This window comes from Typopeltis vanoorti, chromosome 9 (genome assembly GCF_054136105.1).
Source record: "Typopeltis vanoorti isolate ZY-2024b chromosome 9, IOZ_Tvanoo_1.0, whole genome shotgun sequence".
In the NCBI taxonomy this organism is placed as follows: Eukaryota; Metazoa; Arthropoda; class Arachnida; order Uropygi; family Thelyphonidae; genus Typopeltis; species Typopeltis vanoorti.
Window position 1 is genome coordinate 60,575,469 of NC_143557.1, and position 24,544 is coordinate 60,600,012.

The 24,544-nt window shown below is 37.3% G+C and overlaps 1 protein-coding gene across 3 annotated transcripts in view; it reads right to left on the reverse strand.

Moving 5' to 3' along the window:
• Positions 1 to 24,544, reverse strand: part of LOC150103081 (putative phosphorylase b kinase regulatory subunit beta) — an 860,602-nt gene that overhangs the window by 303,411 nt on the left and 532,647 nt on the right. For all 3 annotated transcript variants that reach the window (XM_090398411.1, XM_090398412.1, XM_090398413.1), the window contains exon 20: positions 2,196 to 2,322. In XM_090398411.1, the coding sequence (XP_090254537.1) occupies positions 2,196 to 2,322 (127 nt within the window). The remainder of the gene's footprint in view (positions 1 to 2,195; positions 2,323 to 24,544) is intronic.

Genomic DNA, 24,544 nt, shown 5'->3' on the forward strand with positions numbered 1-24,544 from the left:
GCAATACTGAGGACGCTGACCTGCAGAGATAAAAGAGTTATCGTTCCATTGTATAAGACCCAGATCAGACCACACTTAGACTACTGTTCTCAAATTTGGTCCCAAGGATTTGAAGGGGTATAAAGTAACTGTGGATAGGGTACAGAGGCAGATAACAAAGATGGTTTCAGCACTGTACAATGTTGGTTATGAGGATTGGCTGAGGGAATGTGGACTGCAAGTTTGGTAGATAGAAGAAGGAGAGGTGATATGATTGAGACTTTTAACTTGAGAGGCAGTTACAGGGCAGACGCTGGGGAGTTCTTTCGCTTGATGGAACAGTGGGAAGGAGCGATGACAAGGAGCCATCCCTGGAAGTTGCAAAAGGAAGATGTGAGCAAGAGGGTGAGGAATGGTTTCTTTGCATGGAGGGTGGTTGAACTGTGGAATGCATTGCCTGATAGAGTGGTGAGAACATGAACAGTCAGTGAGTTCAAGGAGTGGTATGATAGACTTTGTGTTTCCTAGGAAGGATAAGTCTTTTGATTTCATGGAAGCCTGAATAATAATAATAAATTTGCCAAACTCACTAAAAAGAAATATCTACAACTAGTGTGTACTCCCAATAATGACCTATGGTAGTGAAACCTGGGGTGTGACTAAAAAACACCAACAGAAACTGAAAACCACACAACGGAAAGAGACATTTTGGGAATAACCCAGTTAAATAAAAAGAATAATACTTGGACAAGGAAGCAAACACCAGACATTGCTTTAGTAATAAAAGGCAATAAAAGACACTGGGCATGACATGTGATGAGAATGTCTGACAACAGATGGACAAAGAGAACAACAGAACTGGTTATCAGAAACAAGACAGACCAGTGATAAGAAGGAACAAGGAGATAAGAAGATGTTATAGGCATTTATAGTGGAGATATGCACAAGACTGGCTAAAATGGAAGAAGCATGGAGAGGCATTTATCCAGCAATGACTGAAGAAAGTTGTTGATGATGATAATGAATCTGTGAAACTATATAATGAAAATAAACATATATTTATTAAAACTTAAATTTTTTTGAAAGAACTAAAAAAGTTACAACAAAAATATTTTTATAATAAAGGTCAAATTTTGTGAAAAGATTATTAATCTGTAGTCACTGTTAACAAATGCTGCAATTTGAATTGACTAAGTTGTGCATTAATAACATTTCTATAGTTACATCTCTAGATGTTTTTAAAGTATAAATGGTTTAATCTTGTTTCAAGAATACCAAATTTTATCCTCCTGAAATTTGATAGACAAAGAGTCTCAAAATATTGTGAGATTCTGTATTATATACATAAATTAGTATATGTGATTTCCTAAAAGAGACGGACCTTGTTTTTTGCACCGTTCTTTTTATAAATACATATTTAGAAAATCCAGTTATGAAACATACTTAAAAATGCCATAGTTATTTTTAAATAATAGTGATTTTAAGTATATTAAAATAATGTGGGACAGATAATGTTACCTGCAGTGGATGGCAGATAGGAAGAAAGTTATGAATCAAAATAACATGCAAGAAATTCTTTATGGATTAGGAGAAGGAAAAGAATAACAGGCCATTTCTCTAGGTAGTATAAGAATGATGTATATGTGTGTACATATGAGCAACAGAGTGAAGTTATGAAATGAGTGGAATATATTATCTAAATTATGGGATACTGAAGTAATTGATGTGAGGTCAACAGCCTCTATATTATTATTATTATTACCCCAAGACATCATGGAGTCAAAGAATCATTTGGGAGGTCCTTTTCACTCTCAGGCAAGGCATTCCAATCATTCACAACTCTGCACGAAAAAAAACTGTCTCTCACTCCCTTACTCACTTTTTAGTTCTTTCAAAGAAATTGAAGTTTTAATAAATATATACAAGTAGCTTAGTTGTAAGTTACTTCATGTGCAAACTTTGTTTACTTACTTATGCTTGGGTAAAGGATTAAAACAAAATTATCATTTCTTGTCTACAATAATTTACTTTATAATCATGTGGAGCACTTTGTACAATTACCTGAGAGTACACTGAGTACAAAAACAGTAGATCAGTTTAAGGCATAATTTGATAGCAAGAATTTTCAATGAGTCTTTTGATTCCATGGAAGTCTGGTGGTAGTAGTAGTAGTAGTAAAAATAATAATAATACTAATAACAATAATAATTCCTTACCAACATCTGTCCAAAAATGAGGGCTTTCTCTAATCCATAATATTCCTAATAGTTGGCTTTGTCCATGAAGTGTATCAGCATGTTGCAGAGCATCTAAAATATCTCTTGTTGAACGATTCTTGAATTCCTGAAATACATGCAAGCATGATCACTTATTAACAACAACAAAAAAAAATTCATAAAATGAAATTATTAACAAATGGCTTCAAATAACTTTATATAACAATAAGTTCCAATTCACTACAATTCATACTGTGGTTTCTGTATTTTTTTTCAAGCTTCAAGGGTAATAATGTAAATATATATCCACAAGCTTTTCTTTTATTATTTATTTTGATCTACTATTTTCACATACTATGATTTACTCCTTCACAATATTAACAAAAGTAGACAAAAATGTTACTCCCAAATAGATGCTGGTATAAAAACAAAAAATATCAAATCAGATAATTATGTCAAATGCACAGCATTATGAGAACCATCTACATGTGAATAAATATTGGTTATAACTGCCGCAGTGAAGGCATGCAAATAAATACAGATGTTTTTCATTGAACTTTATGAATTTTTATTTGACAGAGAAATATGATAGCATGATGCCTTTACTGCAAATGGAAAACAAGATAAAGAAATAAAAGTAAGAAACTGCCATAGCTAAAGATGCATTCTGGAAAAATAAAGATCTGCTCAGAAGTTCTGTGGGTATAGAAACAAAGAAGAGAATGATAAGAACATTAGTTTGGCCAGTTTTCACATATGGAAGTGAGACCTGGGTATTCAAGTACAGAGTAAGACAACAGATAGTGGCCATTGAAATGTGGTGCTGCAGAAAAGCTCTGAAAATCTCATGGACAGAATATGTGATAAATGCAGAGGTACTACAGAGAATGAAAACACAGACATTTTTATTGCAGGAAATGATCCAGAGAAAGATGAGACTGGCAAGACATTGAGGGGATTAGCAGGGCAGAGTACACTAACTGCTTTAGAAGGAGAGATTATGGGAAGAGGATCGAGAGTTAAAAAAAGGACATGGTTTGATAATATAAGATCATGGACAGGATAATGTGACTATGCTGAAACAAAAAGAAGAGCTGTCAACAGAGAGGACTGAAGGACATACTGGAAGGGCCTTTGCACTGAGGAAGCTACATGAAGAGGAAGATGCCAGGGAAAGAAAGTTACACAAGCCATATATGCCGGATCATTACTCAACAAGTTGCAGGTAGTAATATCCTAAAGCAATTGTAGTCTGCATGTAGAGTGTATGGCAGATCCTTTATATGCAATCTGTCTGAAACTTTTTCAATATTGGCTATAACGGCTATGAGATGAGTGACTGATGACTAATGATGATTCTTCCAGAATTGTAAAGATTGCATAACAATCTATATAATGATGGAAGTGATTCCCAAACTGGGCTCTGCTGAACCCAGTTTGGGAACCACTGCACTACTAAAGGGCTACCAAGTTGTTAGGACATAATTACTTATTAAGGACTACGAACCTAACTATTTAATCAATGGAACTGTTAGGTATTTCTTTTAGCCTAGGGATGCCCTTAAAAATTGAAGATACTAAGGGCACCATGAACCAAGAAAGTTTGGGAGCCTCTGGTCTAGATAATAAAATATACAAACAGAAGAAAGGCTTGACAATGGACTATTAAACACCTTGCTATAGTTTGTTAATTATGGGGGGAAATCTTTAATTTATGGGTCTTGGATGGAGTCAAACTAAAAAAATAAATATGATACACTTATAACATTTTCCTCATGTGACAAGGATCTAATAAAATTTTCAGGAATTTACCTCCTCTTTAAACAGTACATAAGCTATAATCCATTTCATACTTGATACAGAAAATAACAGAGATCTTCCATTTCTTGACATACTTATTATTATCCTAAGCAAACCTACGTACATATCAGAATTGGCTAAACTATGGTCACGAGCCAAATGTGGCTTTTTCCAATCTGAAGGTTTTCAAATCTGAAGATTCAGCAAAATTTACCTTCAAACAAAATGTTAGTCAATAATTATAAATTTAGTTTCCAAATATAAAACAAATTTATAAATAAATAAATAAAACTGCAGAAAATTTGATATTTGCATTATCTCATGTATATTTTAGATAACATATTTGGCAACATTATCATCAACATATCAGGATGACTGAAAAGTTACTAATGTATAACACTTTGTGTTACAATGCTATGTTGATCTACCACCGTTTTGTTTGACAGCACTGCATTTAATGTTTACAAATAATATCAAAGTACTCCTGCTAAATTGATAACAAATTGTTACTGAATTTTAAATGTAACTTTCTGATAATTTAGACTTTCCTTTTCAGATTTTATAAAACGTTAATTGTAGATAATCTAATAAAATCATGCAAGTAATGTAAATTATTTGACAAAAAAAAAATAATGATATGAAGAAAACTGTAGTTTTATGTCTGAATCAAAAAAAAGACCGAAAAAAAAAATAGTGATTAGCACTAGGTGAAGTGAGTTAACATCACTCATCATGTGGGTTGCAGAAATTTTATATTTAAACGTGTGCCGATATTGTTTAAATTGTAGATTAACTATTACTGTGAGATATCTGAGTGTTGAAAGCAGTGCTTGGATAAATTTCTTAGGCAATATTATCATAAATTCATTGTTTTTGTTAGCATACTGAGTAAACACCATGGATTTCTCAAAAATGGTACAGTACTGTGAATGTAGTATATATGCATGGGAAGATGTTTCAAATATTTATGTAGAGAGGGTGAATAAGAGAAAAGAATGAGTGTGGTTATGGAGGAAATGTATTATTCTGATAAACCAAGAGGCTTGCTTAAATGAGTTTAAATACAAGTAAGGAACATGGCATTGTAACTGACACAGCAGTTGATGATTGTAAGAATATTCAGAAAGTGTGTGAAAGTGATAGTGAGAAAAAAGTGTGATCAATGATAAAGCAGGAGATAATGATATTGAAAAATAGAGTAAATTAATAATAAAATAGGCAATAATAATATTGAAAAAGAGAGTGCAATTAATGATACAGTGGCAAGTGGGGTTGACAGTGAAGAAATGTGTGACTGGCGATAAAATAGTGAGAGTGAATGATAACGCAAAAAAGGATGCAAGATTTAAAAGCAGAGTTAGTAAAGATGAGTCAAGAGATGAGGGCAGATGCAGAGTGAAATGAAGAGAATTGGAGATATATATATGGAAGAGTGAAGAAGACAAAAAAAAAATGATGTCGTATGAAAATGGTAACAAAAGACTTGTGAGTAGCATTGCATTGTGATTCAATTATTAGAGGTGTGGCAAATGAGAAGATGCACAAGGTCTGTATTCCATGAGGTAAAATGAATAGTCACTGAGGCATTGGATATGATGAGTAAGCAAGTAAAGGAGTTAAACGTGTGGACAGACTTATGTGTTCGTCGAACATGTTGTTTATTATTTTAACGGTATAATAGAACACAGAAACTAAGTAAATAATTAATTTATTAACTTGATGCTGATATTTCGCTGGTATTATAACCAGCATCTTCAGAGCACAAAAACACTGTTTGTCACAATACAATACTTAGTCTCGCATATTGTGACAAACAGTGTTTTTGTGCTCTGAAGATGCTGGTTATAATACCAGCGAAATATCAGCATCAAGTTAATAAATTAATTATTTACTTAGTTTCTGTATTCTATTACACCGTTAAAATAATAAACAACAAGTAAAGGAGTTGGTAGTGGTAGTAGAGACAAATGACTTGACTGTGAACAATGAGAATGTAAGATTGGACATCAGGAGTTTGTTGAGAAGGATAAAAGATAATAGTGTGATAGTAAAGGTAGTCAGTGTATTGTCTAGGTATGAGAGTGATGAGATGAGATGAGATGGTGAGGAAGAATTAGCATCATCATGCATATCAAGGATTTAGGCCTATCGTGGCCTGTTCCGGCCTTAGAAGTCATCGTTGCATCATTTAAGAGGACGTCCTGGTTTTCTTTTTCCTAATGGCTTGTACTTTAAGGCTTGCTTTGGTAATTTTTCTATTTTCATTCTTTGATCGTGTTCCATCCATTTATGTTTATATTTTTAAATTTTTTCTATTACTGATTCTTGGTTTGATTCTTTCACAATTTCTTCATTTCTTTTGTGATCAAATAGAGTATACTTTGCAGTTTTTCTCATAAACTTCATTTCTGCTGTTATTAATCTTCGTTTGTCTTTTTGTTTTATTGTCCAGATTTTACTTCCATACAATAAGACTGGTAGGGTAATGTATTGTATACTTTTAGTCTGGTTTGTTTTTGAACTAGGTTTAGTTTAAATATAGAGTTAATTACACCTATTATTTTTAAATATTTTGCAATTTTTACATTTATATTTTTTTCATTTTCATATGTGATCATACATCCTAGGTAGTTAAATGAATTCACCTGGAGGAAGAATTATATATATATTAGCAGAAATGTGTGGAGAGAAAGGAGTGCAGTTTGCTAATGTGTGGAATGAGTTTGAAAGAAGAATTCGACTGTATAAGAGTGATGGACTGCATTTGAATGGTTTTGGTGCGAGTCATTTCGAGAGACTGATGCTGGAAGGGAGAGTAATGAGTGCAGAGAATGAATCTGAGCAAGTAAGAAACAATGTGAAAGAGCAGGAGAGTAAGGAAGGAAAGATTAAAGTGGTGCTTATAAATGAAGAAGTGGGTAGCATGAGTGTAGAGAATTAGAGAACAAGTGTGAAAGACAAACAGGGAGACTCAGGTTAGACAGGGGAACACAGTGTGAGAAAGGTTGATGCTCCAAGAGGATGTGAATCTGTGTCTAGACAAAAAATGAAAGAGATGACCTGGGATGTGGGGAAACAGTTGGATTTGAAGACAGTTCTGGGATGAGTAAGGAGAAAAAGAAATGGCTTAAGGAACGTATGGAGAAGTCACATCTAATAAGTGGTATCAGTGAACCATGTTATAGATCCAAGAATGATCTGTTTTGTTGTATACAAGTGCTAGAAGTATCAGAAACAAGGGAAATGGAATGGTTGCATTGATTGATTGAGTTCATTCACCCAAAATGTTGGAATAGGTCAGACATAGTTGGATGAGGATGGCATCCTGACAGGAATAGAGATGGAAGGGTATGATGTTTATCGTGAAGATAGAAAGGGTAAAAAAGGGAGGTGAAGCACTATTGATGACAGAAAAAGAGTTATGTCCATACAAAGTAGAGATGAAAGAGGGAAATAGTGCCAGTGATTTTGAGGCAGTATGGTGTGAGATAGAGGCGAATGCAATGAAATACTTAGTTGGATATTGTTATAGACCTGCTAATGTAGATGATAGTGACTAATGTATAATTAACCTAGTCAAGCAAAATAAGAAATGGGTGATCATTATGGGCAATTTTAATTATGGCAATATAGAATGGGATGATGAGATGGCAGCTGGAAGTAAAGAAAATGAGTTTCTTGAGTTTCTCAGGGGTAACTACCTCAGGCAGTATGTAGCAGAGGGCACACAAAGACCGAGGGCCTTGGATTTGATTATCTCATCTGAAGATGTTATTATAAATGAGGTATCAAATCACCCTCCAGTTTGTGAGAGTGACCACAATGCGATTACCTGGATGGTTGCCAACCATGTGAGGATTCTGTTAGAAAAGGGTATGCACAGTGTGTCTGTTAGGTAATGAGATTGATTTTACAGGACAGCCCTTTGAATAAAAGTAACAAACATGCTTATAATTTTGACTGCTAGAGTGTGTTACAATTACAAGTGTAACTTTCAAGTCAGTTGATGCAGCAGTTTTCGTGTGGCAACTGTTGGAGTGTGTGACTGGAGCATGTGAGAAGGTGCGTCATGGAGCAGAGACCAGTGATAAAATTTTACTGTAAATTAGGAAAAACTGCTACAGAAGTTTACCAAGACCTAAAAAAGTTTATACCAATGGATGTCTGAGCTGTGAACAAGATGTTCCACTGGTTTTTGACGTTTAAAGAGGGGAGGAAGACCCCTGGAGGATGAATCATGCTATGGATGACTAGTTTCATTATCTACCATGAATTTATTAGTGAGGGCACCATAGTGAATAGTTAGTATTATTTAGGAGTAATGCAATGTCTGTATGCCCACATGCAACATGTCAGGAAAGAACTGTACCAGAACAACAACCGGTTTCTGTTGCACAACAATTTGCACATGAACTGTGCATTGCCTATGAGGCAATTTTTGGCTTTGAAGTTAATCTGTGTGATCAAATATCCCTCCAATTTGCCCGATTTGGCTGCCACATATTACTTCCTCTTCCCAAAGATGAAGTGTGCCTTGAAAAGGAGGAGTGCTTCAGCAACACTGAGGACATCCAACGCAGTGTGACCCAGAGACTGAAGCAGGTTCCCATTCAGGACTTGCACCGTGCCTTCAAACACCTTTATGACAGATGTAATCATTGTGTGAAATTGGAGGGAGATGATATTAAATCTGTGTAATTGACAATTGCAAATATAGTTCTTTGTTTTGATGTAATAATTGTTGTCTCATTACTTAATGAGCACACTGTGTATGTGGAACTACAAAGCTGATGATTATGACAAGCTCAGGAGACAGTTCGCAGCAATAGCATAGAATGAGGAATTGGGTGGGAAGGAGATCAGTGCTCCTTGGGTGATATTCAAGAATTATCTACTTTCTTTTTTTATTTTTAGAGGAACCTGTGACATAGTATAATTATTAAAGAACACGTAAGTCCACAGTAATTGAATCTTATATTCCAATACCTAAGGTTTCTTGAACAGTCTGCAGAGTTCCAATTCCCTACATTCCAGGAATCTCAGAACCTATAGGTAGAATTTTAAAAAAGTACCAACTGATTCCCATGTATATTCCTGTCAACAAAATTTCTTCCTTATTAACTTCTACAAAAGATAAACTGTCATCTCTATCTTTGGCTGACGTTTATCAAATACCATGTGAATACGATGTTTCTTATTTTGGACAAACTGGCCATTCTGTGGAAAAAAGAATTAAAGAACATCAATATTATATTGATTACAACAAACCTCAGAAGTCTGGTCTAGCACAACACAGTATTACCACTACCCATAATATCCAGTGGGATAAAGCTATTCTTTTTCATAGATGCAGGTTCAAATACGAACGCCTCTTTAAAGAAAGTTGTGAAGCTATTTTACACCGACCGAATTTAAATCGAAATGATTATATCTCTCTCTCTCTCTCTCGAAGATCTGGGAGACTTTTATTTTATGTAATCATTAAAAAACCAATTATCTTAAATATTAATTATTTATTAATTTCTTTCATTTCCTAGCTCGCGATAACAATGCATTTTAATTGGTGATCCACCGAATGTTCGTTACTTGTATTCCATTCCTATCTGTTTGTAACACTGAAGATGTACTATTAGTTTAGTATGAAATATCTGTACCTTATTTATTAATTAAAAGTTATTACTGCGGCCTTATGTGTTCTTTAATAAAAAAGAACTATCTAGTAGAAGCAAGCAATGTCCAAATGTATTCCAAAGGTCAGAAAAATAAATAAGGTAGGTGTGGAATGAATGAATAAAGATATTAAGCATGCAATACAGAGAAAAAAGACATTATGGAGACTACATAAGAGGAATAGTAATAATCAAGTCCATGAGGTATACAAAGAACAGGCAAGGAGGGTGACTCGGTTGGCAAGGGTAGCAAACGTTTAGTATGAAGCAAAAAAAAAAAAAAAAAAATCCTAGGAAGTTCTTTCTGTATTTAGCTAGCAAAAAAAAAAAAAAAAAAAAATGATTATGGTAGGATGCTATTGATTAAAGAAAATGGGATAAGGAAAACTGATGCAGAGGATATAGTTGAGATATTTAATGAGCAGTTCATAAAGGTCTCTCATTCATCCTTATGAATGTGACATTATGGAGAGTTTGAGAGCAGTGAATGATGATGAGGAGAGACTGACTGTGAGTGTGGAAGAGGTATATAAGGAATTAAGCAAACTTGAAATTAATAAGGCCGTGGGACTTGATGATATATCACCACATATTTTGAAGGAAAGCGACAGGGAGTTGACATATGCCTTGACATATCTGTTTAATATGAGTCTTACATTGGGTCAAGTTCCAAAGGAGTGAAAGGAAGGCAAGATTGTACTGCTTCATAGAGGAGGTGACAGACATGCATCAAATTATAAGCCAATCTTAAGCAAATTATAAGCCCTGTGTATGTCAGGTGTTGTGGTTAAAGTGTTGGAGAGGCTGGTGAAAATCAGGATCCAGAATTGGGTTGGCAACAATTCTGGATCCTGAATTTTACAGACATAAGCAAATTATAAGCCCTGTGTATGTCAGGTGTTGTGGTTAAAGTGTTGGAGAGGCTGGTGAAAATCAGGATCCAGAATTGGGTTGGCAACAATAGCATTATATTCGAGGAACAGCACAGATTTTCTAAAGGGAGGTCATGTTTTAGTAATTTACTTACTTATTATAATACAATAAGGTGACAGCAGCATTTGGACGTGGGAGATGGATACACAGTAATATACTTAGACTTTGCAAAGGCTTTTGATAGATTACCGCATGACAAGTTAATAGTCAAACTAGAGCAATGGAGTTGAATATTAGGCTACTGCACTGGATTGTGGATTGGGTGTCTGATAGGTATCAACAAGTCGTGTATGGGGAAGCAATATCCCAGAAGAGGAAGGTCGCTGGTGGTTTGCTTCAGGGGTCTGTTTTAGAGCCATTGTTGCTTAATCTGAATGTAATGATATTAGGGATATACAGTTATTTACAAATGATGCAAAGTTGGGATGAACTATGAGCAGATGTTGTCAGCTTACAAGAGGACCTGAATAGATTGAATGAATTGGCACTGGAGTGGGGGAAACTAGTTCAATACTGCAAAATGTATGTTTTTAAAATTTGGAAAACAAAGATGGGATGTAGAATTTACTCTTGGTGGGGATATATTGTTGGTGGTAGAGGAAACAAGAGATCTTGGGGTAATGGTGGATAACGATCAAATATTTAGCTGACATACTGCCAAAACTGTGAGGACAACACAATGAATTCTGGCAATGATACAGAGAACACTGACTTGTAGAAGTAAGGAGATTCTGGTTCTATTGTACAAGGCGCTGATTAAGCCACATATTATTATTATTATTATTATTATTATTATTATTATTATTAACATCTCACTTCCATGGAGTCAGAGACTCATTATGGGAGGTACACACTATTGCATACAATGCTCATCCAACTGTCTTTAAACTGAATCAATGTGTCTATATTCACAACACACTCAGGCAATGCATTCCACTCACCAACCACTCCCCGTGCAAAGAACCTCTTCCTCACTCTTCTGCTCTAACCCTCCTTATACACTTTCCAGTGATGGCCTCATGTTCTACCTCCCTCTCCCTTTCTATGAAAAATCTCTTCAAATGTCAAACTGATAACAACCCCTGACTAGCTTATATATCTTATTCAGATCCCCACCCCTTTCCTCTTCCTCCTATTCGCAAACCTTTGCAACTTCCATTCTTTCAATCTGTTCTTATACTCCACATTCCAAAGACTACTGACCATCTTTGTGAATCTCCTCTGGACCCCTTTTCACCATACATCCTCATCACCATGAAAACCTGAGAACCAAATCTGTGCACAATAATCCATATGCGACCTGATCAAGGCCTTATAAAATGACATCATCACCTCTCCATTTCTGCATGTCAGGGCCCTATTCATCATTGCCATTATACAATGTGATGTCTTCAGAATTTATGCAATGTGGCCTCTGAACTTCAGGTCCTTGTTCATCATCACTCCTAGATCTCTCATCTCCTTTAAAGTTTTCCCACCAAGTGCATATTTTGCATCCCATCATTGCTTATGAAATCTCCAAACCTTACACTTTGCAATGGTGAAATGACAGTTCCACTTCCCTGCCCATTCATGCAATCTATTCAAGTTCTCTTGTAAGGCCATAACTGCTTGACTCTGCATTGTTCTCCCCAGTTTTGCATCATCTGCAAACAGCTGCATATCACTAGCTAAATCCATCCCAATATCATTAACATACAAATTGAACAACAATGGTCCCAAAACTGACTCCTGGTTACACCACTAGTGATCCTTCTCTTTCTTGATACTACATCCCCATACACCATTTTCTGACACCTATCTGACAGCCAATCACTAATCCAACTCAGAAATCTGTTATCCAATCCCATCTGTTTTAATTTATTTACCAGCTTATCATGTGGCAGACCATCAAAAGCAAAATCCAAGTACACCACTGTATATGCATCTTCCCTGTCAAAAGTATTTGTCTCCTTGTTATAGTACAAAAGTAAGTTAGTGTAACACGATCTCATTTTAACAAACCTCTGCTGATAACTACAGAGAATACTGCTGTTATCGATCCATTTCTATATCCTACTTTCACTAATCTCTCCAGTACCTTCACCACAACTCCAGATATATAGATTAACCTATAATTTGAAGCTACAGCCAGATTATAACCACCTTTATGCAGGGGGCTACTTGTACACAGATCTGGCACCTGGTTTTGAAAAGGATGAAGTTGGAGAGGGTCCAGAGGTGATTGACCAAAATAGTTTCTGATCTCTGAAATGTTTAATATGAAGAAAAGTTGAGACAATGCAATTTGCAGAGTTCGTGGATAGGAGGAAGATGGGTGATATGATAGAGATTTACAAGTTGGTAAGGGTTGTTATAGGATTAATGTTGAGGAGATTTTATATAAAATGGTGAGAGATTGGGGGAGAACAAGAGGTTATCCCTGGAAGTCGTATAAGGAGGATGTGAACAGAGGAGTGAGAAAAAGGATTTTTATATGGAGTGAATGATTAGAATACATTGCCTGAGATTGTGGTGTTAGCAGAGAACTTGAATTTTGTAAGTCACTATGGGTTCATGATAAGTAAATACAATCAATACTTGAAAAAAGATAATTTAATGAAGAAAACATTCATTTTTTACAATGTCAATGGGCAATGTTTTTCCTTGACCAGCTTGTCAATGTTGGCATCAATGTTGGAAGTCGCTATACGCAAAGTATTCTCGAGATGTTGGTCGTAATCTGAGTTCTTGTCTTGGACTTCACATGCTTCATACTGGAGAAAAACTGCTCACATAAGTATGTGCTTCCTAACAAAGCGCACATCTTCAAAGCATATCAGCAAAAATTAGGGAATGCATCCTCAGAAATGTAGTCTTTGTAAAATGTAAGCAAGGGCATATTGAATAATTTTTATCTCGAAGAAAGGTTGTTTTAGAGTTCAAGCAGCTCCATTTGTACTGAGCCTGGCATTTCATTCATTGACACTGAATGGCATTGAAAATAAATCTAAAGAAAACTGTTGGTTACGAAAATCACTAAATCTCTCTTCGAACTCACTTCCCAACACAGCTAATTCTGTAGCGTATTCATCAAGAGACGAACAGTTGGACTCAGCGAGAAGCCGAAAATTAGTTAAATCTTTTTATTATTATTATTATTATTATTATTTGACACCTCCAGGGAGTTCAAAGACTCATCGAGGGAGGGCACCTGCTGTACAACTCTGTCTCCACCACTCAATCCATTAACTACGCCAACGCCATCTACCGATGACCACCACCACTAGTATTTCCACAGACAATCACAAACATCCATGCCCACGGCGGGATTCGAACCCACAGCCTTTTGGTTGGAGAGCGGATACGCTAACCACTCGGCCAACCAGGCAGTTGTGAGTTGTGCCTCCCAAAGTTTGAGCTTGGTCACAAAAGCTTTGATGTGATCAAACAGAGTGTACACCAGTTGATTTTTGGATTGTAGCTGCATATTTATGTCATTCATATGCAATGAGATGCCAGTCACAAAGGCAAAGTCAGTCATCTGCTTCAAATGGTTAAATTCTGCAATCGCATTCCCCTGCCATATTTTGCTCCTTAAGTCAAAGACTCTTTCAAGAACCTTCCCTCTGCTCAACCAATGCACATCACTATAATAAACCACATCGCCGTGATCCACTTCACACTCTTGGGTCAAAAACTCTTGGAATTGATGATGATTCAATCCTCTTGTCCTAATAATGTTGACAACAGTCACAATAACTGTCATGACATTCTCAAATCCAATAGTTTTCATTCACAAATTTTCCTGGTGGATTAAACAGTGGTAATGGACGAAATCATTTCCTTCTAGTTCCCGTTCTTTCCTTAGCAGTGCAACAAACCCTTCGTTCTTTCCCACCATAGCAGGGGCACCATCAGTTACCACACCCTCGAGGTTGGTTAAGCTGAGGTCGAAATGCTGGAGCATTTTCTTGACGGCTTCAAGAATATCAGTGCCTTTCATCATTCGCTTCATAGGTACAAGCGCTAGCAGTTCTTCAGTCACATTGAATTGTTGATCAATGCCAAGGATAAAGATAGCCAGTTGTGTTGTATCCTTCACATTTGTGCTCTCATTTAAAGCAAGTAAATATGATGTAAATTCGGACAACCGTTTTTTTTTAAAGTTCCTCCAATGTCATTGGCAAGTTCTTCGACACGTCGTGCTACAGTCACCCCAGACAAATTCGGTTTTTTAAACACTTCCTTATTATTTGGGCACAGAATTTCCCCAGCAGCGATGAGACACTCTTTCACAAACTTGCCGTCCAAGAAGGCTTTTGATTTTTTAGCAATTTTTTTCAGCTATTGCATAACTTACTTTGATGCACACTTCGCTCTCTTCCCTCTGCCTTATAAACGTACCCTGCTGGCATTTTAAATCAACTTGGAGATGGTTCACTTTGTCCACACGAAGTCACCCTTGAAGGTGATTGAAACTGGATGCATGCTTTGTCTAATAGTGTCATTTTATATTGTATTATTTTGATACTGACACTGATTCACGACAAATTAAACACACTGGCTTATCGACGATCAGCACAAAAAAGTACAAATTGATCCACTTGTCATTAAAAACCTGACAAGAATTACTTGATTTACGCTTTTTACTCGTAGATGCCATAGTGATGTAAGGTGAACCCAAAAAATGATCCAAAATGGTTGTGTAACAGTTATTATCCACTAAATATGTCTCACACTAATGAAAATAGTTTGGCAATATAAAACCACAATAGGCTATGGCTGACACGACGAACCTGCGTGCACTTATACATGAATATCACACTGTTCACGACTAACTGACTGTGGATGAGATCCTCTTGTATTTGTATGAAAATAATGAAGTATCGAGAACCTTCAAGATGTATCTGGAAGGCACTAAACAGTGCACTTGAATCAATGACTGCTTCAGCCATCTACCTGTGATGTTAGTACTAGTACTTAAGTACCACTTGGTGATGGCTGAAGAAGCATGTCTATTTAATATTTATTTTTATAGGATTTTATGTAAAGTATCAAATGCACAGCATTACATGTGAATCTGGAAAGCATCTTACAATTCTAAATACAGCAATATATCACATTGTTCACGACCGACTGACTGGATGAGATCCTCTTGTATTTATATGAAAATAACAACGTATTGAGAATCTTTGAGATGTATCTGGAAGGTGCTAGACAGTGCACTCGAACGAACGACTACTTCAGCCTTCTACCTGTGACGTTAGTACTAGTATAGGAGAGAAAGATTGCCTTCTATTTGGGTTTATATAGGTCAAATTTATTTCAAACTAAGTTAGAAAATACCGACAAGTTTTGCCAACTTTAGCTGTTTGGCTTCGTCAGGGTAAAAAACAGATGTAACACAAGTTTATTTTTCACTTGGTTAGACTATAATAAATTTAGTTTAATCCTTTATCCAAGTGAGAGCAAACAAAGATTGCACCTGAAAATATCTTCGGGACTGAATATGGTGTTGTACTATCTTACCTGGGTAAGCAGTATTCTCACTTGGATAAAGGATTAAACTAAATTTATTATAGTCTAACCAAGTGAAAAATAAACTTGTGTTACATGTTTTTTACCCTGACGAAGCCAAAATCCCTTAATGCATAACATTATAAATATCTGCAAGGAGATGTGTTTTGCATTGTGGGAGATACTGGGATAGGAGTGCTGGTAGCTTGCTCCACCTTTGCTACAAATTGCCTGGTACTTACTTTACTTTCCGAGTCCGGAACACCAATCATATCCTCTCCATCCAAAAAATAGCGGCTTAGATGGGCTTGTCATTGACCATCGAAATGTCATCCATGGAGCACACATCGATTAGATCTGGGCAACATAAAATATGTTCATCAGTTTGGGCATCTCTGCAGTCACAGCTATCATCATCATCTGCATAACCCCATTTCATCAGGTTACTTCTGCATCTGGACACCCCCACTCTAAGATGATTCAGAGTCCTCCATGTGCTATAGGGTAGGTGGATATCCCTTGGTTAACTCTTACTTAATTATGGGGGCTTCATGAAGTTGAACCGATTCCCCTCCATAGAACAAGGTGTCGCTCCTCAGGTTTATGGATCAATGGTTTAGTTCTTTGCATAAAGCTATGCCTCAATTTGAGTCGAGAAGCCGTGATGCTATGGCAGTACATTGGATGTCTTTTGTCTGTCATCTGCTTTTTTTTTTCTCCATCTCACTGGCCACTTGTGCCTGGTGGTGCTATGCCTGCAAAGGGATACAGCTTGTTGACTGGGATTGGTCTTAGGCATCCGGTTATGATCCTAATGGTATCATTTAAAGCCACATCCATGTGTTTCGCATGGGCAGATGCCACCCACACTGGGGCAGCATACTCCCCTGCAGCAAAACACAATGCCAAAGCTGTTGAGCGAAGTACCTCTGTTTGAGCTCCCCACGTCGTGCCAGTCATTTTTCTTATGATGTTATTTCTTGCACAGATTTTTCCTTTTAGTTCTTGGCAATGTACCTTATATGACAAGGTATGATCCAGCTTAACTCCAAGATATTTGGGATTGCTGCAGTGTTCGAGGCGTTTTCCTCTCCAGACAATGTTTAACTGGCATTTTGCTTCCCTGTTGCACAGATGGAAAGTGTATACCTGAGTCTTGTTTGGGTTAGGCTTCAGGCAATTGGTCTCATAGTAATTGGAGAGTATTTCTAAGGCTTCTGTCAACCTCTTCTCAACTTCTTCAAAACTCCTTGCTTGACTGCATATAACTGTGTCGTCGGCATAGATAAACCTCCTCACTTGTGGGTGGGTTGGCTGATCGTTAGTATAAATATTGTAGAGCATCGGGGCCAATACGCTTCCTTGAGGTAAACCATTCTTTTGATTTCTCCATCTGCTCTTCTTTCCTTGCAAAGTTACGTAGAATCTTCGATTCTGAAGCATGGTTTTAACTACATTCATGAGGTGAAAATCTTTCATTATTTGGTACAGCTTGACCAACAGTTTCTTGTGATTAACAGTGTCATATGCTGCTGAAAGATTGATAAAAGCTGCTCCAGTCACAAGCTTCTTCTTGTAACCATCTTCAATGTGCTGTGTGAGATTCAGAATTTGGCCACAGCAGGACTTTCTGGGATGGAAACCGGCTTACTCAGGTATAAGTTTCTCATCAATGTTTGCTGCTATTCTTTCCAGAATCATTCGTTCAAAAACTTTATACAAGTGGCAGAGGAGAGAAACAGGGTGAAAATTCTTCGACTCTGTAGGTTTCTTTCCTAGTTTAAGTAAAGCTACCACTTGAGCTTTCTTCCATAATTTGGGCAACTGAAGAGATTCTGCACACCTATTCATCAATTTCACCAGTTGGATGGTTACCCGACCGAAACGCTTTATATGTTCTGTCCGAATGTCGTCCAGGCCAGCAGCTCTATTCTCTTTCAGGTGACATATAGCTTTTCTTAGTTCTTCTTCAGAGAACGGACAGGCTAATGAATTAGTCTCAGCTTCTTTAATGCGCGTAAGATTGGTTTTCAGTATCTACTTGTCTGTCCTGCCATTCAATAATAGCTGGTGAGCGATCTGGTTTGGCGTGACCTCTGTTACGTGGAGTTTTAGTTGGATTGTTGCTTAAATTCTTCACCAGTTTCCATGCTCGTCTGCGGTTCTGTTTCATATCCAAATCCTGCAGTAGCTTCATCCATCTCCTCTTTCTACCATCCGTGAGTTTGTCCATCAGTTTTTTGCCTGCTGTGTCTACAGCGAAAAGATCCTTGTCATATCTGATTTTATATTCTTTTAGTTGTTCTATCTGGTTTTCATTAAGCCCAGCGATATATTGAGTTCTGCACCCTCGTGGTATGTGCCACCGAGATACTATTTTGATGGTATTCACGAACTCTTCATAGTTACTTGGATCCGCTTCAAGAGTGTTTACTGTCTGATCAAGTTCCTTGGCAAATCCGTCCCATTTTGCTTTTTTAAAATTAAACCATCGCTTAAAAGGTACTATCTCTGGATTGATAACGGCTCTGACTTCACAAGTAACAGGTCTGTGCTGAGTTCTTGGTATCGGCTCTTCTACTATCTTTGTTGCTTGCACGGCTACTTGTTCACTGATAAAGATGTTATCTGGATTATATCCTCTTCTCCACCTTCCACTATTGAATGATGGTCTTAACTTGGGATCGTGGATAAGCTTCAGTCCTTCTCTCTCAGCCCAATTTTCCAGCTCAGCACCATTCCTGTCAGTCATTTTGTAGCCCCATGTTAAACTCTGACAATTAAATTCTCCGAGTATTATTTTAACCTTCTGGCGTTAAAGTTGGCAGGTTCTTTGAAGACGAAATCTTCATTAGGTGGTTTATATACCGATGTGATTGTGCAGGACTTGATCTCGATGGTTAATATCTCTATATTATTATGGGATGTCATATGTATAGATTTAATATCCAAGTCTGGTTTAGCAAATATAACACTACCGTATTGCTCGTGTGGTTTCTCAGCTACTAATTTCCTGCCATGAATTTTTGGTCTACTGCTGTTTACCCCTCGATGTGTCTCCTGGATAACTAAAACATCACATTTGCGTGTATCACACATGTCTGCTAATAAAACTTCCTTTTCGGATGACAGTCCTTCAATATTTATTGAAGTCATCTTAAAAGCTGGCCTTGAAGAAGGCTGATTTATAGGTACGCCTGATTGTGATTTCTGAGTGATCGCTTTTGTATATAACACAGTCTATGAGGAGGCTCCTTCAATGTACCCCCAGTTGCCTGGTGTTGTACTACTTACCCAGGTAAGATTAAACTAAATTTATTATAGATGTAAGTCAACTTAAAAGCTAAAACTGTTGCACTAAAACTATAAATGAAGGAAGAACCGAATACAATTGTATTTTTACTAAAAGCAGAAGAACGCGTACATCACACGCATCGAGCGTGTGTGATCTCGCTTGTTATGTAGGAATGTTCTGTAATTGGCAGCAAGATTTAATTCTGGCATGTTTAAAGATCTTATAAGGGTCTTCCAAATCTCAGGCAGAATTAATCCTTGGTTTCTATTTAGGTTTTGTTTTGAATGGATAACTGTTATGGGTTCTTTTATAATTTGGGAGCGGAAATCCTCCTCTAAGTAGGGCATGGAGCTTTTGTCCCATTCTATGGTATGGTTTGTCCTGGAGAAATGAAAAGCTAACCCCAATTTGTCTTCTCTATTATTGTTTTCGTCTCCTGCGTGTTCCTTTCTTCTGATTTTAAAACTTCTAGAGGTCTGACCAATATAGTTTAAGCCGCATGAACAGGGAATATTGTAGACTCAGGCATATTTGAAAAAAGGATGACTGTCTTTTGGAGATCTTAAGAACTGGCAGATGGTCTTTGAAGGTTTAAAAGCTACTCATATTCTATGTGGCTTGGGGAGTGTAGCAATCTTATTGGAAACTGTCCCAGTGGATCACGGGGTTAGCTTTTCATTTCTCCAGGACTAACCATACCACAGAATGGGACAAAAGCTCCAGGCCCTACTTAGAGGAGGATTTCCGCTCTTGAATTATAAAAGAAGCCATAACAGTTATCTGTTCAAAACAAAACCTAAATACAAACCAAGGTTTAATTAATTCTGCCTGAGATTTGAAAGACATTCATAAGATCTTTAAACATGCCAGAATTAAATCTTGCTTCCAATTACAGAACGTTCCTAAATAACAACGAGTGAGATCATACACGCTTCATGTGTGTAATGTACACATTCTTCTGCTTTTTGTAAAAATACAATTGTATTTGGTTCTTCCTTCATTTATAGTTTTAGTGTAACAGTTTTAGCGCTTAAGTTGTCTTACATCTATTTTTTACCCTGACGAAGTCAAACAGCTAAAGTTGGCAAAACTTGTTGGTATTTTCTAACTTAGTTTGAAATAAATTTGACCTATATATAGGTCAAATTTATTTCTCTTATAGTTCCAAGCGGTACTTAAGTACCTTGGCACTGGTAGATGGCTGAAGAAGCATGTCTATTTAATATTTCTTTTTATAGGATTTTATATAAAGTATCAAATGCACAGCATTCCTTGGGAATCTGGAAAGCATTTTACAATTCTAAATACCGCAGTATAGCTTAGTGTCCCGAGAGCTTCACTTAAATTATATTTTAATTAATCGTGTTTTAATGTGAAGTAGTTATTTTTTAAAAACGGCCGGCAGGCCACGCCAAAGAGCTCTGCAGGCCACCTGTGGCCTGCAGGCCCATGCGTTGAAGTCCCTGCATCAGGGGAAGCTAAAGCTGCTATCAACCAAATGCAAGTGATCGAACTAAAACACTCCCAAATTCTTGCCCTAAAGGATCCCATCTGGGGCCAGGCCTAAAAATAATATAATTTAATATTGAAGATTTCTCCAGTGTCAAGCAAGATCTCATTGCAAATATTTGCAGAGATAACGATTGCGATGTACTCAGCCTGCAAGAAACTCACAGAGGGGAAGATGCCGCAAGACCTTACATCCATGGCATGAAACTCATCAAAGAGATACCCCATGATAAATACGATACCAATTATACATTTGGTTTAATCTTTTGTACAAGTGTAAGCAAACAAAGTTTGCGCCTGAAGTATTTTCAGGACTGGGACAACTTGTGGAAAAGGTGGTATAACTTCTCATCACTTGCCTTAGTATCCCATAATGCAAAGCACATCTCCTTGTGGATATGTATAATGCTATATATTAAGGGAATGGTCACTACCCAGACCAGTTTTGACCTTTATTGAGGTCTCATCAGTAGGAGCCAGACCAAGAGGTGGTGATACTAAGGTGGAGAAGTAATATTTCCATATCACCAGTTGCCAAACGGTGTCACACCTTATTATTAAACTTCTCTGGATTAAAGATAAGTTGATGGAAGATTTTTCACTTGGCTATGCTACCAATTATATATTTGGTCTAATCCTTTATCCAAGTGTAAGTAAACAAAGTTTGCACCTGAAGTATTTTCAGGACTGGGGCAACTCATGGCAAAGGTGGTATAACTTCTCATCACTTGCCTTAGTATCCCATTATGCAAAACACATCTCCTTGTGGACAGGTATAATGCTATGTGTCAAGGGAAGGGTCGCTACCCAGACTGGTTTTGAGCTTTATTGAGGTCTCACCAGTGGGAGCCAGACCCAGAGGTGGTGATACTAAGGTGGAAGTAATGGAGAAGTCATATTTCCATATACCAGTTGTCAAAAGGTATCACACCTTATTATTATAATACTCTAGATTAGAGATAGTTACTTGTTGAAAGTTTTACCACTTGGTTATACTATAAATTAAAGATAACAAGAAATTATATACTGTTTAATCCTTTATCTAAAGGTAAGCAAACAAAGTTTGCCTGAAATATAATCAGGACTAGGACAACTCGTATATAGAAGCTAATTGCTTACCTTAGTATACCATCATGCAAACCACTTATCCTTATGGATATGTATAATACTTCAGGGAGATATTATACAGGGTGGCCATAAATTAACTTTCCCTCTTTGGAGGTATCTGTAGCTAAAACTAATACACAGAATGAGACCATATTTTATATTGAGACTTTCGAAGGCATGGGGATATGAATTCCGCGAAAAAAAGATTTAGTACCAAAAGTCGCTGATAGGGGAAATTTTTGCGCTGGCAGAGCCGAAAGCAGTCAAATATTTGCAGTATATGCAGGTTAAAAGGATTATGCAAATTTTACTGTGCAAACGTGACAGCAGCAGCAGCACCACCAATTCCACTTAAAAAGGGATTGGGAACGTTCAGGCAGCTATTCGAATGACTGACGAATTGTACTCAATATGCGTCCTACCTTGCCTCAGAGTGCTTTACTTATTAAGTTGTTTTACCTTAAACAGTGCATTGCTGTAGCGGCCCTTCAGGAATCATAACCTGCATACAGGTCCTATGTCAGCTGTAGCACTGAGAGCTATGATTAAGTAGTTTGAAGAAACTGGATCACTAGGAGTTAGACCTGGCAGAGGACAGAAAGCAGTGCAAGAAGAGACAGTAACAGACATTGCTACTGTGGTGTTCGACGACACAGGGACGGACTGGTACTGGTCCAAGTATTTGTGCCATAGCTCACAAACTTGATATGGCTTATCGTACAGTCTGGAAAATCTTATGGAAAATGCTTCATTTCTATCCGTATAAGTTCAGTCGTGTGCAAGCACTAACTACCACAGATTATGATAAGCACATGACCTTTGTGCTAACATTTCTTGCCCGAATGGAGGTCGACAATGACTGGCCTTGGAGAATATTGTGGGGTGATGAGGCTCATTTTTATCTGAATGGGTCGGTCAACACTCACAACTGCAGGATTTGGGCATCTGAAAATCCCGAAACGATCCAGCAAGTACCACTGCATTCTCCAAAAGTAACCATGTGGCTTCACAGCCAATTTCATAATAGGACCATACTTTTTTCAGTGTATTACACCTACAGGTCCTGTAACCTGCTCCACTAGAGAGATTTATCAATGAATGCTGGAAAATTTTGTCATTCCTGCATTGCAGCAAAGACAATGTTTGGCATTTCATTATGAGAGGGTTATCAGTCAGCTCTTTCCAAGGCATGGCCACCTCGATCATTCCACGTGATTTTTGGCTGTTGGAGGGGGGGGGGTATTTGAAATCCATTGTGTATGTTGGTGGCATTCCTAACTTGCATGTCTTGAAAGAGAACATAAAACAGGCTGTTATGAACATCAATCCGACTCCTTACGCTCAGTTGTAGAGCATGTCGCACACCGGATGCAATTTGTTGTACACAAGAAAGGTCAGCACATTGAAAATCCTGTATGTGGTCCAGGGGACCCTGATTCTGATGAATAAAACATTATTTCCTGTGAGTTCAATCACTACATTAATTTCTGTGTCTTGCAAATTGTTGTTTTAGTTTAATTATTATTATTCTTATTATCATTGTAACGCCCAACATATCCAGCTGGAATGAGTGATGGGCTGTCGCTTACACCGTTGAAATGTTATTATTCCATTTTATCTGCCTTTAACCACACTACCGGCCAAGACGTCTATAGAAGTCAAGGTTATCATGAATGCAAAGTGCATAATAAAATTTTAATACCATTAATATTACACTGAAATATATGATGGATACGAAGCGTATGAGGATGCGTATTTGATCCATAATGGCTGGTAAGGTGGTTAATGTAATTATCCGCTTGTTTTCGGCTCTGCCAGCGCCAAAATTTCACCTATTGGTGACTTTTGGTACTAAATCTTTTTTTTGCAGAAATCATCTCCCCATGCTGTCAAAAGTCTCGATATAAAATTTGGTCTCATTCTGTTTATTGGTTTTAGCTACAGATGCCTTCAAAGAGGGAAAGTTATTTTATGGTCACCATGTACATGCCCGATGCTAACCTTGCTATTCTGTTGAATACATGCCCAGTATGTTCCAGATCCTAACATGCTGAAAAGCTAAACCCAGCATTGAATGAAAGCTGCCGCTTAATTACAGGATGCCTGAAACCAACACCACTAAGAGACCTGTATACTGTTGTTGGTATTGCACCCCTTCAATTCGAAGATCTGTATTCTCAGCTGATGAAAGTAACAGAGAAATGAATAATGAACGCCACCCACCACAGTGCCGCTAAGATCGGAACATAGCTCCCCAGCAACTGTTGAACAACCTAAAATTTCAACGATGGCTTGCACTTTATCCGGAGAATAATACTGGTATTCCAATAGTCAAACATCTTCCATGTGGTGCCCACTTGGACTCGAATACTTGGAAAAGCCTCAACAGACTTCGAATGACAGGATACTACAAACAAAACTTCATCAAATGGGGCTACCTCACTGGACCAGATAATTGTGAATGTGGGACAACACAGTCAATGGAACACCTTGTTTCTTGTCCCCTTCTTCAATCACCTTGCACAAAAGAGGACCAT